At 37.1% G+C, this 17,413-nt stretch overlaps 1 protein-coding gene across 4 annotated transcripts in view; it reads right to left on the reverse strand.

Moving 5' to 3' along the window:
* The window catches only part of LOC137636604 (uncharacterized), a 155,267-nt gene that overhangs the window by 96,887 nt on the left and 40,967 nt on the right, over positions 1–17,413 (reverse strand). For all 4 annotated transcript variants that reach the window (XM_068369008.1, XM_068369007.1, XM_068369006.1 and 1 more), the window contains exons 21-37: positions 17,072–17,259; positions 16,605–16,741; positions 16,054–16,187; positions 13,383–13,538; positions 11,713–11,915; positions 10,201–10,313; positions 9,569–9,858; positions 7,589–7,806; positions 6,754–6,881; positions 6,472–6,596; positions 5,897–6,085; positions 4,429–4,622; positions 3,875–4,040; positions 3,459–3,560; positions 3,041–3,232; positions 2,247–2,422; positions 1,813–1,949 (exon numbers count right to left, since the gene is read on the reverse strand). In XM_068369008.1, coding sequence (XP_068225109.1) covers positions 1,813–1,949; positions 2,247–2,422; positions 3,041–3,232; positions 3,459–3,560; positions 3,875–4,040; positions 4,429–4,622; positions 5,897–6,085; positions 6,472–6,596; positions 6,754–6,881; positions 7,589–7,806; positions 9,569–9,858; positions 10,201–10,313; positions 11,713–11,915; positions 13,383–13,538; positions 16,054–16,187; positions 16,605–16,741; positions 17,072–17,259 — 2,848 coding nt within the window. The remainder of the gene's footprint in view (positions 1–1,812; positions 1,950–2,246; positions 2,423–3,040; positions 3,233–3,458; positions 3,561–3,874; positions 4,041–4,428; positions 4,623–5,896; positions 6,086–6,471; positions 6,597–6,753; positions 6,882–7,588; positions 7,807–9,568; positions 9,859–10,200; positions 10,314–11,712; positions 11,916–13,382; positions 13,539–16,053; positions 16,188–16,604; positions 16,742–17,071; positions 17,260–17,413) is intronic.

Here is a 17,413-nt window from a genome sequence, read left to right on the forward strand (position 1 = left end):
TCACACCACGTCGCCACTCTCCTGGGTGGTTCGTTAGCCCTAAGTTATTTTGCCATGTTTAATTGTTATGATTTAACTGTTATTGTAATTACCATTCCTGTAAAGTTTAGATATGCTTAGACATGTAAGGTTGATTCCTTTCACGACGGGACACTCAGGTGATCCCTGGTCGTCACAGGCCTCTTCCCAGAAATAGATTTTTCCTTCGTCAAAATCCCTTTTTTATATCAAACAGGTTGACATATGTCTCTCTTCATGGTTTACATATGACAGATCTATTTTAACACTGTTACTGATTTTAAAATATTTTTGAGGACCTTCTGTAAATAAGGAATAGATTTATGAATTTGGGCCTTAAATGGGACCGGGCCCTAGCAAACAACGCAGTGCCCTGGTGCAACTATGAGCGAGGGAATCCTATAGTCCAAGGGTAAAGTAAGTTAAACCCTTTTACCCCCAGGCTATTTGGAAATTTCCAACCCTTAACCCCCAGTGGTTATTTTTTTTTCAAGCACATTTTACAGTATATTTTTTTTAAATTGCTCTAACAGCCTTAATTTTTGTCATAGAGAGGTCACGTTGATCTCATTCTCTTGGGAAATGCCTGAAAATTCTCAAAAATTATCAAAAATAGGAAAAAAAAAAATTAAATAGCAGTATTTTGCAAGGGCGTACCGGTACGTCCATGGGGGTAAAGGGATGAGTTTTGTGAAATGTACCAGTACGTCCTTTGGGGGTAAAAGGGATAAGAGGTTTGAAAGTAAGACAGAAGAAAGGAAGCATAATGTAAGGGTGATAAACTAACTTACAATTATAAGGGTTTATCTCTAGCCTGCGACGATGTTTGGTGACGGCGACAGACAGGGCAAGGAGTTGAGGGGAAAATATGGGGTCAGACCTCCTCGCTTATGTTAAAATTCCCGTTTTGGGATAAAACAACTAGAATTTATCCTAGCAATCTCCATGAGAACCGGCAAATTACAAAAGGCAAACAAACTCTTAAAGAGAAATTACATTACCTGATTTAAGATTTGAGCAGAGAAAGCAGATATGTATGACTGAAAATGAATATGAATAAAACTATGATAATTTTAGTATACCAAGAAATGTTTACAGTAAGATCTCCATTGAAAGCTGAAAGATTGATAAGGAGAGAACTATGTTGGATTGAACCAGGAAGAGGGCTAGAATCTATTGTTTACACACAAGCAATTATTTGAGTTTTGAGAATTAGGAGGAAAACTGTGAAAGCAATTTTATAATCTTAGAAAAGTTTATGACAGAACTGAGATAGATCCTAACAGGAAGTGATGAGGTTGTACTGTACTTTATAAAATTGTTTTCAAAATTCAAATGATAAATACAAAGAGGTTTTCAGTATACATTGTCAGGTGGTTGTCTAGATTTATGCAAAAGTGGGTCATAAAGAAGAGAAAAAAAAAAGTGTCTTCAAATCTATTTAGTACCTCTACAGAGACGTGAGAGAAAGAACTCAAGACTACGTGTAAACTTTACGGATATAAATAATGTCTTGTTGACGAAGTACTGAATGGCTAACGCCCGAAGGCAACACAGTGTTGGGTGAGCCGTGTTATAATAAATTGTAGAAACTGGTGAATGATTTTTAATGTGCATGGGAAGTTAAAAACAAATTAGGGCAGGATAAATGAATAGAAGAGAAAAAGTTGAAGCATAGAAGCAATTGAAAAATATAACGAATATGAAATATAGGAATCACAGAATGGGCAATTTAAGGAAGAAGAAAGTTTACTTAAGTAGTCACTGTTATAAACTTGCACTTTATAAGCTCACCATTGATGTTGCTAGTTAAGGACTTCGACACCTGGTACGCGGCGCTCACGGCGGGCACTATGTACTGGTCGCCCAGAGTGGACCTCACTGTGTCCAAGCTCAAGCCAGCGGCAAGAATGATGAACTCCTTGGGGGGCCTGTCAAACGAGAAACGGCTCATAATCATCAGGTAGTGACATGAAGGGAATTATTAAGTCAGGGTTTGGAGATCTAATCTTAAAAATTAGACATTCATTAATGGAACACTTACTAAACTTCTTATCAAATATCTCTACCAATGGTATATGTAATACAGGTAAAATACAGTATGCTTAATGTTAGGATTTTCTACATACATTAAACTTTTTACTGAGAGCTACTTTTCTATGAAAGATCTCATGCAAATGAAAAAAGTAAAAGACAAAATCATAATTACTTTATTTTAATTTACTTACAAAGCTAGAAAAGTTTGAAACCTCTCGAAAACTCTTCTCCATTCTGGCTCTTCCGCCCAGGTTGGCACCTGCAAGGGACCCTCATAAAAGTTGCCTTCAACGATGTACAAGAGGTCCCAGGCCACGTAGTCGAGCAAATTTGCCAACATGGCGGCGTCTAGTTCCATGGTGATGTTCTGCGGTGAATAGATATATTTCCAAGTATTATTCGCTAAGCTACAACCCTAGTTGTTAAAGCAGGATGCTACAAGCCCGAGGGCTCCCACAGGGAAAATAGCCTAGTGGGGAAAGGGAATAAGGAACCTACAAGGGAAGTAATTAACAACTAAAATAAAATATTTCAAGAACAGTAATATTAAAATAAATCTTTCATATATAAACTATACAAACTTTAAAAGAAAACAAGAGGAAGAGAAATAAGATAGAATAGTGTGCCAGAGTGTATGTGAAAGACCATAGAACAGAGGTTATGGCACTATCCAAGACAAGAGAACAATGGTACATTAGTCTAAACCAAAATGAATACACTTGAATTGCGCATGTACCTTACGTTAACTTCTCGATACTTAGAATTTCAGGTCTTCGACATATGAAACCCAATATGCAAAAGCTGGAAATAGGAATGTATATGATTCTTAAAGTGACAACCATATTTCAAGACACACAACGGTGTTAACGGCTTTGGTAAAAAAAAATTTTTAAAGACACACAACGGTGTTACCAGCTTTGGTAAAAAAATGTATGATCTGATTCTGAAATAAAGTAACTCAGGCTTCCAAAGAGAAAGTACCTACCGCAATAATGGCAGGAGAGTTCGGTACGAGCTGCTGAAGAATCAAGGACATATGTTGGTGGTTGCAAAAGAATTCTAAGACGTCGAACAGCACGACGGAAGATTTATTAGCCAGGTATTCCCTGTTGCCATCCAGGAGAAACAGATGGAAGTTACAGAAAGTGTCGCTCCTGAAGAACATGGCTTGGGATATCTGAAAGAGCAAGTAATGAAAGAGTTAATTCAAAATTGCAAGAGATGTTTTCATTTCTTAGAACTGGGATAGCCACAAAAATCTCAATTTAGATGATCACAAAAAAGGAATACTGTACAGCAGATCTATAAGGTACAGAATTTAAGAACTTTATATTTTCATAGATATATCATTTTCTAAGCTTCCCTGCTCAGAGGGCATGGCCCTCCTCACTCGAGATATTAACCAGAGAGTAGTTCCCGAAGAAATCCATGTACTCCAGCAGGAACTGCGGTAAAACTTGTATCACGTCGAAGAATTCGTTCACTACTGGCTTATCTACGTATGCCTGAAAGAAAAGGAAAAAAAAAAAAACAGTTTTCAGGGAAATTTGTAACAGGTAGGAAGTTTATCAAACTAAAAAGATCTTGAAGAGAAACAAAACAGAAGGAGACAAAGTATTCCTGACTTCTTTACTAGAAAAATCCATGCAATGGTTGTGCTGATGAAAACAAATTTTTAAAAAATTTAGCATAAAACAATAATTACAAAATGAGATAATTATCTAATATCACTCTTTAATGAAGAATTTTCAACCTCTTTACCTTAACTGTATCAAAAGTAATCTTCATTACATAACCATAAAACTATAAAAATACTCACTCCTCTCAACGCCTTCCATATATCGCCTCCCTGCGCGAGAGCCAATGTCAGTCGGACGCTTCGAAGCGTCTGATCTAGCTTGATGAGGAATTCCTTGGTGGCTTCTCCTCCTGGTGTCTGGCTGAACAAGACTATTGGTTCAAGAAGTCTTGCAAGAATCATCGTGCTGCAAACGCAAAGGTAGAATTAAACACAAGCTGTAGTACAGTAAAGTATGTTCAGTCTTTAACGAAAACCAAATCCTTCAATCATACATAGATATGGAACGTTGCAAAAGTTTAACAAAATCCTTTCTTTTTAACAATAAATAACCTCTTCAATCATATTTTAGATATGGAATGTTGCAAAAGTTTAACAAAATCCTTTCTTTTTAACAAAAAATAACCTCTTCAAACATATTTTAGATATGGAATGTTGCAAAAGTTTAACAAAATCCTTTCTTTTTAACAATATATAACCTCTTCAATCATATCTAGATATGGAACATTACAAAGGTTTACCGAAATCCTTTCCTTCATGTAAAGAGAATTGAACAGACAATGTAACCCACCAACCTGTTGCTCCACATCGTATCAGATGAAACATTAAACACTACGTCTGGGACGGCTCGCCACATTTCGAGGCCCAAGTAAACGCCAGGATCAGAAAACTTTTGCAGAAATGTTCCAGTAAGTAACTGCTCTTGCAGCTCAAACCAGTCTTTTAGATTGTTCTCAAGAGTTTCTCTGATTCCTGCTGTAAAGGGATCCTGGAGAGAAAAGGGAGCCTTTGTAGTTCGGGATGGACCGTGTGTAGAATTCCATAAGTTATGACTAAAAAAAATACATTTTAAAATGGATATAAACACAAAAACACCACCTAACTTAGGGTACCTCAACTAATCTAACCTAGGAGCCAAATACTTACCTACTTACCTAATAGGGGTCTATGTCCCCTTGCAACCCCCTTAGACTGCCGTATTCTTAACTTGACCCAAGACTAAATCCCAACCCTGTGTTTACTTCCCAACCGGCTTCACTCCTGGCACGGTAACACTGAATAACATTCGTAAATCATAAAAGTATCTTCCTATCGTATTTCAGGCCAAACTAAACAATAACTTCCCCATAAAGAAAATCCATTTGACAAGTAATAGGAAAGTTTACACCTGTCCCAACAAACTACTTTCACCAGATACGTGCGGTACTTGATTCGAAGTGATGCCAAAATGTGGAATGATATCAAGTAATTAAGCGAGTTACACTTATGTTGTGACCTTATAGAATGTCATGCTGTAATCATCGACGAAATATGCATTCGCTAATTACTAATGAAGCGGGCAATGTACATTAACGAGGAGACGTCTTAACATTTAACATTACACCTAATTGACAAATTAATTATGGAATTTCAGCCATATGGTATTCAGTGCCAAAGGGCAACTGAGGGGAAGCTCTGCAGTTGTACGAGGTAAAAGTCTAGAAAAATGGAAGCAGGAATTGAAGTAAGGCAGAAGGTTATATAGGTGGGGACAGCTAGGGACCAAAGAGAAACTCCTTTTGTAATAGAGGTTATATTCCAGCTGTGACCAAGTTGTGGAATGATCTTCCTAATGAGTTAGTTGAATTGGTAGAACTTTAAAAGTTCAAACTTGCAGCGAATGTTATCATGTTGAGCAGGCCGACATGTCTTTTTTTGAAGGTTATATATAAAAGATCTATTTCAATGTTACTGTTCTTTAAATATTTTATTTTAATTGTTCATTACTGCTCTTGTGGTTTATTTATTTCCTTATTTTCTTTCCTCACTGGGCTATTTTTCCCTGTTGGAACCCATGTGCTTGTAACATCCTTTTACAATTAGGGTTGTAGCTTTGATGATGATGATCATAATGATAATAAATAGTGATACCAACAGTTCTTTGTGTGAGGTGCACTGTCGGTGCTTCCCCCTACAGGGACAATGAACAAAAATCAAAGGAAAGTCTTTAGTTCTAAAGACTAAAAGCCATAATAAAAAAAAAATAATAACAAATATCCTTACCTGGAATAAATCAACCTTGAAGAAGCTACCGATGTCTCTGACCACGTCGCTCGAGCTGATCTCGCACAGTCGTGTAATGGTTTCCTGGAAGTTATGCCCCATAATCTTCAAGTCCATCTGGCAAACGTTGTTCCAGTCGACATTACCTGCCGTTACGTTCGCTTGCCAGATTTCGATTAATTTTCCCACCTAAACATAACAATAATCAAGTAAATTATCCTGGATTATCACATGAAGGAGGAACTGTATCGAAAGTAATACAGATGTTATCGCAAATTCAAAATCCTGTCTCCAAAGATGATCTGGAAAAGACTGTTTTGTTAGAAACTATATCTGATATTGTTTTTCCTTCTCATCATTTAAATCTCTAATCTTCATCCATCATATTTTTAATGAAAAATATGATCAATATTTTCATAATCATTAGATTCTTACCCTTCAAAAGATTATAACTTAGGATTCAGATTTTCGTTTGTGACAAATAGCAAATTCTGTTGAGAATCCTTTATAGCTGTGCTATATAATCTCTAGATATAAAAACAGAATGAAACTAATAAAAAATGAATGGACCAAACCTCTTCAGGCCTTTGAGAGATCATGCCAGCAAGATCCTTCAAGGCTCTCGGAAAATACGAGGTTATCGTTTCCGTGATGTTCCGAAGAGTTGGGGCGTCCTCCAGCATTCCCAGGAAATTCGGGGCTGTTAAAAGAAGGAAATGAAAGAATGAATATAAGATCTGTGTCCAGGGAAAGTATCTAGACTTGAAATTTTCACTTTGATAATTCGTATTATACAGGAATTCACAGAAAGACGGTAACATCTCGAGGGACGAGAGACTCGTATCGTCGATCTTTACCGAGGAGGCGTTTCAAAACGGTCTGATGTAATGTGATCATTCTAAGCATATGAGATTTCATCACGATGTTCTCTCCCAAGGCCCATCCCAGAAAAACTTCGCTTACGTCAAGGCTCTCCGAAAAGGTGCTGGAAAAGAAAAGAAAAATGTTGAATTCCAATTTGTACTGTCTTGGATATACTGTGCTGTATAACAGATATCTTCAGGTAGTCGTTCCGGGGGTTAAAACGGTAATTCTCTTATAATATCAATTGCAGAAATATTATACAGTAGAAAGTTGCTGGAGGGAACATCAGGACGACATGGCTCGAGCCCAAAATAAATTTTTCCTACGTCAAAATTCCTTTTAATTTACTGCAGTTTTGTATATGTACTATGAAAAATCTAGATATCTTTATATGTAATATTTTCTTTATAGCAAAGTAAATAAAAATGTCATCTCAGCTAGACCAACATCTTATTATGACCATTTATTAACAGATACGTTTCTCTATCTATTACCTTATATTGTACTTTGGAAATTATTGCTGATAACCCTTTGATTTTGTTTCTAAAAAGTTCTTGATGATCTTAACAATAATCATAACTAAAAGTAAACTAAAATTCTACACTAAGGCAACAATTCCTTTTGAAATCGAATATCAAAACCAGTTCTTATGGCTTTTTAAAAATATCAAGGTTTACTCAACTGGTTTGCCTGTCTTGCTAAATGACCAAGACACCTCAAATCTCTTGATTTAATTATCCTGTCTAAGACATTTCCCATTCAGTCTTTCATTACTTTACAAATAATAAAGGTAAAGTCAACATGCAAGTGATTTTTAATAATACGTACGTATTATATCCCCTCGATGAAATTCTTCTCCCTAGTTCCATCCACTGTTCCTTCTGAAGATAAGACGGCAACGGGAGAGTGTTAGTGCTTAGGTCGGCACCTTCGGAGTTGGAGGAAATGACGTCGAGTGCTTCCTCGACTAAGTTTCGCAAACTGGACACTGTATCCTTCACGTACGAAAAAGTATCCTTGCTTGAAAAGGTCCTGCTGCTGTTGGTCTAGGAGAAAAGAATTAAAGTTTAAGCCAGTTAACCCTTTTACCCCCAAAGGACGTACTGGTACGTTTTTTTTATATTTTTGATAATTTTTTGAGAAAGTTCAGGCATTTTCCAAGAGAATGAGACCAACCTGACCTCTCTATGACAAATATTAAGGTTGTTAGAGCAATTTAAAAACAATATACTGCAAAATGTGCTGGGAAAAAAAATAACCCCCTGGGGGTTAAGGGTTGGAAATTTCCAAATAGCCTGGGGGCAAAAGGGTTGATTGTTAATGTATCTTGGTTAGTTTGATACACCTGTAAAGGATAACCAACAAATACTAAAAACAAATTTCAGCGCGATCAAGTTCGTCTACATTCTTTGATAATTCAAAAGGTAAAGAAAATGGAGAGCTTGCGATTGCTTATACAGTGCAAGTAACGAATAATATACTCTTATTATTCTTATCATTATTATTACTAGCTATATTGGGATGGTTATGGAAATGGAGGTAAAGGGAACGAGAAGGAGAGGGAGACCAAAGCGAAGGTGAATGGACTGTATCAAGGATGACCTTCAATCAAAGGGATTAACCAGTGATGAAGTGTGGGACAGAGGTAGATGGAGAAAGCTGGTCAGAAACATCGACCCCACATAGAAGTGGGAAAAGATGCAGACAAAGAAGAAGAATTATTACTAGCTAAGCTACATCCCTAGTTGGAAAAGCAGGATGCTATAAGCCCAAGGGCTCCAACAGGGAAAATAGCCCAATGAGAAAAAAATAAACTACAAGAGAAGTAATGAGTAAAAATATAAAATATTTTACGTACTACTGTAACAACATTAAAATAGATCTTTCGTAAACTATAAAAAGACATGTCTGCCTGTTCAACATAAAAAAATTCGCTAAGTTTGAAATTCTACCGATTCAACTAATGTACAGTACCTGATTAGAAAGATCATTTGGTGCTCTTTTATTATGCGATCTCATTTATGGCGTGATCTCAGAAATTATTCTTTTGCTTTGGAATGCATTCTCAATATTTTTAACGGGTAAGAAAAAAAAAACAAGAAAAGAAAAAAAAAACAAGAAAAGAAAATCTAATGGTTCTTGCTTGATGATGCGCTTGCTTCGCTCGCGAAAAAAATAAAAACATCAAGCTCCGTATGTACTGGCAAGCTGTAATATTGACCTGTGCATACTAACATCTGTGATTGATTATTATTTCTCAGATAATTATTCCCTATTGTGAGTTTCCATAACAATAAAGGTTTTCCGAGGTGGGGGTGTTAACCCCACGCTCAACCCTCTCCAATTACCCAGGCTTGGGACCGGCCAATGGGCAGGACACACGGCTCGTATGGATGAGGATAGAGCTCCAGAGAGGATATTCTTGGCTGAATTGCTGGAAGAAGACATGTAGGATGACCAAGAAAATATTGGAGAAGATGCTTGGAGAAGGATGTAAGAATCTCTGGGGGAAACCCAAATGAATGGTTCCATCAGGCACAGGATAGAGGATAGAGAAGCGTGGAGAATCCTATCACGAGCGGTCATAGGTCAAAATGTGGCCTAAGTACCACCGGAGTAAGTAAGTAAGTAAGATGATTATTCTCAGTATATATTTTTTTTTAGAAAATCTACCAATTCTTGCTTCGCTGTGAAGTGAGATCGCTACTATCAGGTAAAATCGCATGCCAAAGCAAAAGCACAACTTTGAGATCGCATACCAAAATCAGCACCGATCATTCCACAACTTGTAGTAATTGTATCACATACCATATCCTTGATCAGTTGATCGTACGGAAGCCATTCGTTCAAATCCTGGGTACTGAACGACGACAAAACATAACACGTTTCATTCACGGCATCCTTGAACCGAGTAGAGTCGCCTCCCGGCTCTCGCAAGCTAGAATTCTGCAAGCAAACATCGGCCAGACTGGTGTTCAGCAGTGCCGCTGTGTTGCTGTAGAAGTTGAAGTGGAGTCCGTCCAGAAGGTCGATCCACGAAGAGTTGAGAATATCGTGGAACTGCTTTACAGATGGCGGTAGATTCGAAAGCATAGTTTCTGTGGACGAAAATAACTTCCGATCTTCAACGGAACTACTTAAAGGATCTTTTTCTAAAAGATAAATATGCATTCATGATTACCTTTATAGTATGTATTCTGGTAGCTTACTATTATGTCAGATGGGATATTCTCTTTGAATGTAAGTGTAGGAAACAATATACTGTACGGAACTAATTAAGTTCTTTCCCTATGAAATAAATAAGAATTCATAATTACCTTTATAGTACTGTATGTATTATTTTAGCTTAGTGCTATGTTAAAAAGCACCTTCTCTTTGAATGAAAGTGTTGGAAACGATATACTGTACACTAAGAGAAAAGTAGTATTTATGACACATACCAATATTTTGAGGAATTTGGTCTTTTAACCACGAGACGATGACTTCCACGTCAGTTAGGACCTCAAGCAATGGCTCGTTCTGCGATACTGCAGAGTCTAGCGTCATGAACAGCCTGAAATATTGAGCGAGTGTTAACGTTACTGCTTAAAATTCTACGAGTGATATCAAGACAAGGCATTTTCCTTTGGTTACCATAAAATACATGAATTTGAAAATCCTTTTACTTTATACTGATATATCTATAAAGAACAAACTATATTTCCAGTTTAACCCTTGATGTGTATAGCTCCCAGGATTCTGTTTCCTTTATGCCCAATATGACATAAATAACTCCCATTATAAAACGTCCTACGTTTAGTTATTTATTTATCTGTTTGCTTGTCTGTTAGAATTGCTTCCAAACCTCTTGTCTGATTTTCAAAAGATTTTAACAACGGATAGGTATCATGCTCCAGAAGAACACATTAAATTTATATTTTTAGCTATACAGTAGCTGAAGACATTTCTTTGTTTTTCCGTTCTTTATATCAGATGAATTCAAATATGTCTTCTCCTAATTATCTATCTTTTTGGTTTTCGTCTAAATCGTTTTGGAGGTGATCTGGATCAAGATTGCGATTCTGGTTATTATTGTCATTACTATACAGTATTCATTCATGGTCAACATATGAAAAATGGGGAGCTTGGTCTGCAGAATTGAGTCAAATGTTGACCATCTTCATTAGCAGAAGTCTGAAATCTGATTACTCATTTCTAGTATTTTTCTATATTTATGATCATAAAATTTATACAAATTATGTAAATCTATACATCAATAGAAAGGAAATTTATTCAGCTGTATGATGATACAACTTTTATATTCTTAGCAATAATAGATTTTGTGCTATAAATTATGTAAAAGGTTCCTGAAACAAGGGGACTAGGGTTTGAGTGATAAATTTATATGCGGAGGGGTGAAACTGAAAGGGTTAATTTAAGTTAACATGTCATATAGATTTTCAAAATTGTCAATAAAAAATATTTAACAAAAAGATGTTTTAAAAATTACTAAACAGTAAAACTAAATCAGTTCTAGAAAGAAAAAAATATTAATTTTTTTTTCATAATCTTTTTCTGTAATAAAAGGCATAAATTGCAATTAAATACAATACTGTATATATGGGAATCATTAATTTTCAGGGCGCAGAGAATATACTAAATAAATCTCTTACACCTTTTTAAATATGATGAAATCTTTAATAACATTTTTTCATAACAAACTTCAATTTATCATTCAGATTAGAATGATGATATTTTACATTCTTAAACTTGCTGTTGTAAAAAATGATTCGCAATTATATAAATTACTTCCATTTTTAAAAATTGATATAAATCTAAGATGAACTATAAACGCTTATAACAGCGAGTTAAATATAAAACTTTTCATTGACATATTCAAACGGCCGTTTGTGACTATGCACATGGTCGACTCTAATGGCCTAAGTTCTTATTATAACATTCCAAAAACCCACCAGTTTTGCTGAAGCTTCTCAAGACCTTCATAAAAGGCCCTGGACTCGTTAACAATCGCCAGCCACAGCTGCCGCAAACTGGCAAACTCCGTTATGTTTTCTGGATCAAATCTGGCAACAGTGTTGATGAGTTGCTCCCCAGTAGACACCAAGTCCTTCAGTTGCACTCGGGGGACTGCCAGGTTGCCCTGCTGGAAGGAGGTCTGGAAAAATTTGGATACTTGGATTGTTTATCAGAGATATACTTCTTTGGCAACATCATTTCATACTAAGGCACTTCCCCCAATTTTGAGGGGTAGCCAACATCAAACAAATGAAACAAAAAGGGGACCTTTCCTCTGTTCCTCCCAGCCTGACAAGGGACTCAACCGAGTTCAGCTGGTACTGCTAGGGTGCCACAGCCCACCCTCCCCTGTTATCCACCACAGATGAAGCTTCATAACGCTGAATCCCCTACTGCTGCTACCTCCGCGGTCATCCAAGGCGACCGGAGGAAGCAGCATGGCCTACCGGAACTGAGTCACAATCGCTCGCCATTCATTCCTATTTCTAGCACGCTCTTTTGCCTCTCTCACATCTATCCTCCTATCACCCAGAGCTTTCTTCACTCCATTCATCCACCCAAACCTTGGCCTTCCTCTTGTACTTCTCCAAATCTCTGTTTGTATAATATACTTTGTTTGTAAATGTATGAGCTGGAATAAGGATGACTGGCAATCAAAGCATCCAATACAAAATTTGTGATTATTGTTATTAGCTAAAGGTATCATTTGAAAGTTGAGTCCAATACAAACTGACCGGAAGCAAAATTTTTAAAACGTACGTGTGTTTTACGTACAAAGTAGGTCCCTCGGGTTACAAAGACGATACAGTAAGTTCCTATGGTGTGTTTTAACAAGAGTTTTCATACAAGTCAGAACACACCTAAATACAGTACCCTACATTACTGTGCGTATGCACTACGGCCACTCACTCATGCTAATGCAATAGTATAATCAAAATCTATGACAAAAACACACTTGATGACATGGGACTGAAATAGAGGACAATAATATAAAATGATAGAGTATAATGAAACAACAACAAAAATATTTCAAGGAAACTGTGTTTTATCCACGAAAAGTTGCAAGAGAAGGAAACTGTGTTTTATCCACGAAAAGTTGCAAGTCGAAACTGTTGTAAACTGATGACTTACTGTATTCTGTAATTTATACTATAAAAATGTATCATCATTCCTTTTAAAGACTTCCCCACAAGCTAATACATATACTGTGAACAGCATGATAATATAAAACTACCAAATAAATATCTAATTCTCTTGCTTGAGGGTACACTCGGGCACACTATTCTATCTTATTTCTCTTGCTCTTGTTTTGCAAAAGTTTTTATAGTTTATATAGGAAATATTCATTTTAATGTTATTACTGTTCTTAAATTATTCTATTTTCCTTGTTTCTTTTCCTCACTGGGCTAATTTCCTTGTTGGAGCCCCTGGGCTTATATCATCCTGCTTTTCCAACTAGGGTTGTAGCTTAGCTAGTAATAATAATAATAATAATAATAATAATAATAATAATATCCATCATTATGTCCCAGACATCTCATTAAACACTGGACAAACCTAATATTGTTGACCAGTATTACAAAGGCTGAATATAACAGATTATTACCAGGGCATTGACCAGGGTGCCTGCTAGCGGTGACTGCAGATTAGGGGGCTCTGGATGGGTAGAGAGATAACAGGCGAGGGCCACAAGGGAACTCCGATTGGCACTCCTTTCGCACGTGGAGTTGCCGACGACCATCCAATCCATGGGAAGACCTCCCTGTAAGAGAAGAAACTTTCAATTACATAGAATTTAATAAGTTTAACAAAATGAGGTCAGTTTCCTTTTATTTCATTTAATCAAAGCAAACAATAATTAGCAATACTGCTTGCATAATCTTGGTGTGCTTTGTACCTTGCCGGTTTACTTGAAGCTCTGAATAATCCCGAGAATAATCAGCATTTATTTTTAATCACAGTTATGATACTTAGGAATAAGCAGTTCCCATACATACTGTGCATACGTAAAATATATAGAATACGTATAAACGGGAACAAACGGATCAATGAAAAAACAAGCATTAGAAAAGGGAATGCTTCATTTTGAAGGATGTTTGATAATCTTTAAAAAATAAAAAATTTTAAAAAGTAATTAGTATTTTTCCTAACTATAGAAACCAGAATCCTTTAGGAGTATTATTTCAGCATAGTTGGAAACTCAGCTGTTAAGATTTACAAAGAGGCATTGGGAGTTACTGCCAAGTTGGGGATTAAGCCGAATGCAGGTAGTGGATAAAGCAGACTCAGTATCTACTTTGACTTTGAGCCTAGGACTTGCTTAATGGTAGGGGCAGGAAATGTAACTTGAAGGACTCTGTTTTTGAGAAAATGAACAAAAAAGCAATAGGCTATGTGAAGAGTTTGCTTCCCTCTTACTTCTTTATACTTTCTTTTGTCCAACTTGATCATAACTTAGTCTAGGTACCCTCTAATATCCATTTTCATCTGAATAAACCGGATTTACTCCTTCCGTTTTCTTTTTACCAAGATTGTGGGTAGACTGCGGTAAACAGATAGGTCCATTATACCTCTCGTTAAGCTCTTCATCACGTCACAACTGCAAAGGTCCGAGGCAAACGACATACGCCATGCATACGTTGGTTCTTTAAGCAAAATTCCTTGAGCAAAGAGTCTTGAGATAAAAAACTTTCTTTGGATTAGTTATAAATACAAATTAATTTTAAAACGCTGTGATTTGGTCCTCAACAGATATGTACTTTAGTCGTTTAATAGAAATAGAAGACTCATCCTAAGGATATTGGATGTTCTTATAACCAATTGACTGGTTTACTTTCCTGGAACACCAACCCATTTGGTCCTGTGTACAAGTGATAGCGATGACTTCCATAAACCTCCCAACGACCTAGGCATGGAGATGTGGCACGTGTTAGGCTATTTCCCTACCGGGGACTGGTAGACAGTCAAGGAAAAACATATGTCCGTGTGAAAGATATGATGTCAGAAAGTTTACAAGTTGAACAGGCTGACATGTCTCTCTTTATAGTTTATGTATGAAATTTCTATTATAATGTTGGTACTGTTCTTAAAGTGTTTTATTTTAATTGTTCAATACTTCTCTTGTGATTTATTTAATTCCTTATTTCCTTTCCTTACAGGGCTATTTTTCCTTGTTGGGGCCTTAGGGCTTATAGCATCCTGCTTTTCAAACTAGGGTAATAGCTTTGCTAGTAGTAGTAATAATAATAATAATATATTTGGTCACCTCCCCTTTGTTAAAAGAAGTTGTTTAGCTGCATCCACCGTCCAAACCAGCAAATAATGCTGTGACTGCTTCGCCTCAAGCAAGAGAAAGAAAATAGAGATAGAAGGCCATTTCATCATTCTTCTTACACTAATATTGGCTTGGTGGTAGTTACTCAACATATGACAAGTGACATCTCATCTAAGATGGCGGTCGAGACATAAGTCTCGAGTCTCTGTGACTAATTGCTTTTCATCTTTGAGACAGGAAATCTAACGTTGGCAATCATAGGGGAATGTTAATAACTAAACCCAAAGGTTGACCGAGAGTCAAACGGCCATCACTCTCACTCGACCGCTCACTGGTGTTGACCGATCGAGCAGTCAGAGAGGAGGGTACCAGGAGTAGGAGAAAGAAGTCGGAATTTCTTCGACCTAGAGGAAGACCCTAAAGGCAAAGAATCCCTCTTAAGACTACTACTTCCTCCTCCTACCATACTGCTCCTACTGGGAGGATGGCCACTCTCTACACTCTGTGCAGGAGTGTCTTCTGCATGAAGGGCAATGACAGGGAGGGTCCATGTCCTCCCGGAACATGAAAGGACCACAGGAGCAGCCCACCTCACCTAAGTAACCTCCCATGTCATGCACCCTCAGTACACTCGCACAGCAATCTGCAAAGAAAAAAGGAAGATTTAAATTTTTGCCAGCCAGTTGGGAACATGGATAGATGTCCGTCTTCTACTACGGCTCAGATCAAAGTGAAGAAGTTACGAGTGAGCAGGGGAGGGGGTTTGCTCCTCCCCGCTACCACTGGTAACAATCGAAACAGTTGTTTACACCTCATTAAAGGTTTAATAGGTGTATGCCAGCTTGCGCTGAGTTTTCCTATGTAAAGAACATAAGGTTTGTATTCTGTGTGGGAACAATTCCTATTAAACATATATGAAATATATTAAACAGACTAACCAGGCTACCAGAAACTACAGCATCTACAAGGACACTTTCAAACTACGACCAAAGCAAGGTCTTACCGTGACGGATGAAACGATAAACTCCGTCAGTTCCTGTAGGAGAAAGTCAGCGGTGCCTTTAGGATCCTTCTGCAGGAGTACCACTGGTAGGCTGTCTTCAGGTAAACCTACAAACTTTATCAAGGATGGTGGTCCTATCATAAAAGAGAAAATCCATGCAACAACTGTGATATTCTATGAGACAAATTCAACAGGAAACACTTGCTTTATAATGAACTTTGCCAAATCAGAAAAAAAAAACAGTACAGTGATCTTTTAAATATAAAACTATAGGTTTAATCCTGTCTCTATTCTAATGGTAGTCTAGCGACCTTTGACGAGACACATTCTACAGATCCAAATATTTAGCACTGCAACGAAAGACTGCAGTTCTTACAACCAGTCAAGTTGAATAGATAGATGAGGTAACTAAAGTCCAAAACTGTTTGCTCTATCATTTCCTTATCTGCTTACCATATAATGTACATTTATACTTATTGCATATTGGTGTACAACAGATACCAAAGTTTACTAGTTCTTCTTATACAAACATTCTCTTTATCTCTCCATACCATTTAAGAGTTCGATGATGGCCCGTCCCGTGGCTTCCGCGTGGTACATGAAGAACTGGATCTGCGAATACAGTGACTGGGTGCTGGGGAACTTGTCAAACCAGCGCAGGGTCCCTTCCACCGTACCTGCCATGACACTGTTCGGAAGAGTGAATCAGATATTGTATAATAAATCATGTATCCTGATTAAAGAAAATACTTATAGATGAACTGATATTCTCCTTTCTATAATAATGCCAAGAATTTTACAGATGTTTGTGAAGGCCAAAAGATCTTTTCGTAAGTGGATGACTGTACAAGCATCTGAGCTATTTCAAGCATATTACATTTAAAATTTAATGATAAGGATCAGACATTCCCTTTGAAAATAACACTATAGGAAAGGATCAACATGCATTAGAAATAATACTGTATCAGCATAGATGAAAACAGACATACTGAAGGACATTAGACAACTTGAGGCATACCTGTAAATTTGACTCTCATTTAGAGAGGGAGCAGAAAAAGATTTACGCATCTCTTCCATGAATGCGAAGGCCACGTGCGTCGTCTCATCCACGAACTTAGGATCGACCTGGATCAATGCAGAAAAGACGTTCTTCGCTAGATGCATCGAGTCGCTTACGTTGATGCGTCCAGGAACCATGTTCTCGACCTTTGGACCGTGAAGGAAAACGGAAAACATTACGATAAAATATTGGATTGCTTTTATCAATTTGGGCTGTACAGTCCAGGGCTAGTACCTGTGAGACCATTCAGTGGCCAAGTAAAGTATAAATAGGGGGGAAAACCAAGCAATTGCACTAAGA

The sequence above is a fragment of the Palaemon carinicauda genome, unplaced genomic scaffold (assembly GCF_036898095.1).
Source record: "Palaemon carinicauda isolate YSFRI2023 unplaced genomic scaffold, ASM3689809v2 scaffold34, whole genome shotgun sequence".
Lineage (NCBI taxonomy): Eukaryota > Metazoa > Arthropoda > Malacostraca > Decapoda > Palaemonidae > Palaemon > Palaemon carinicauda.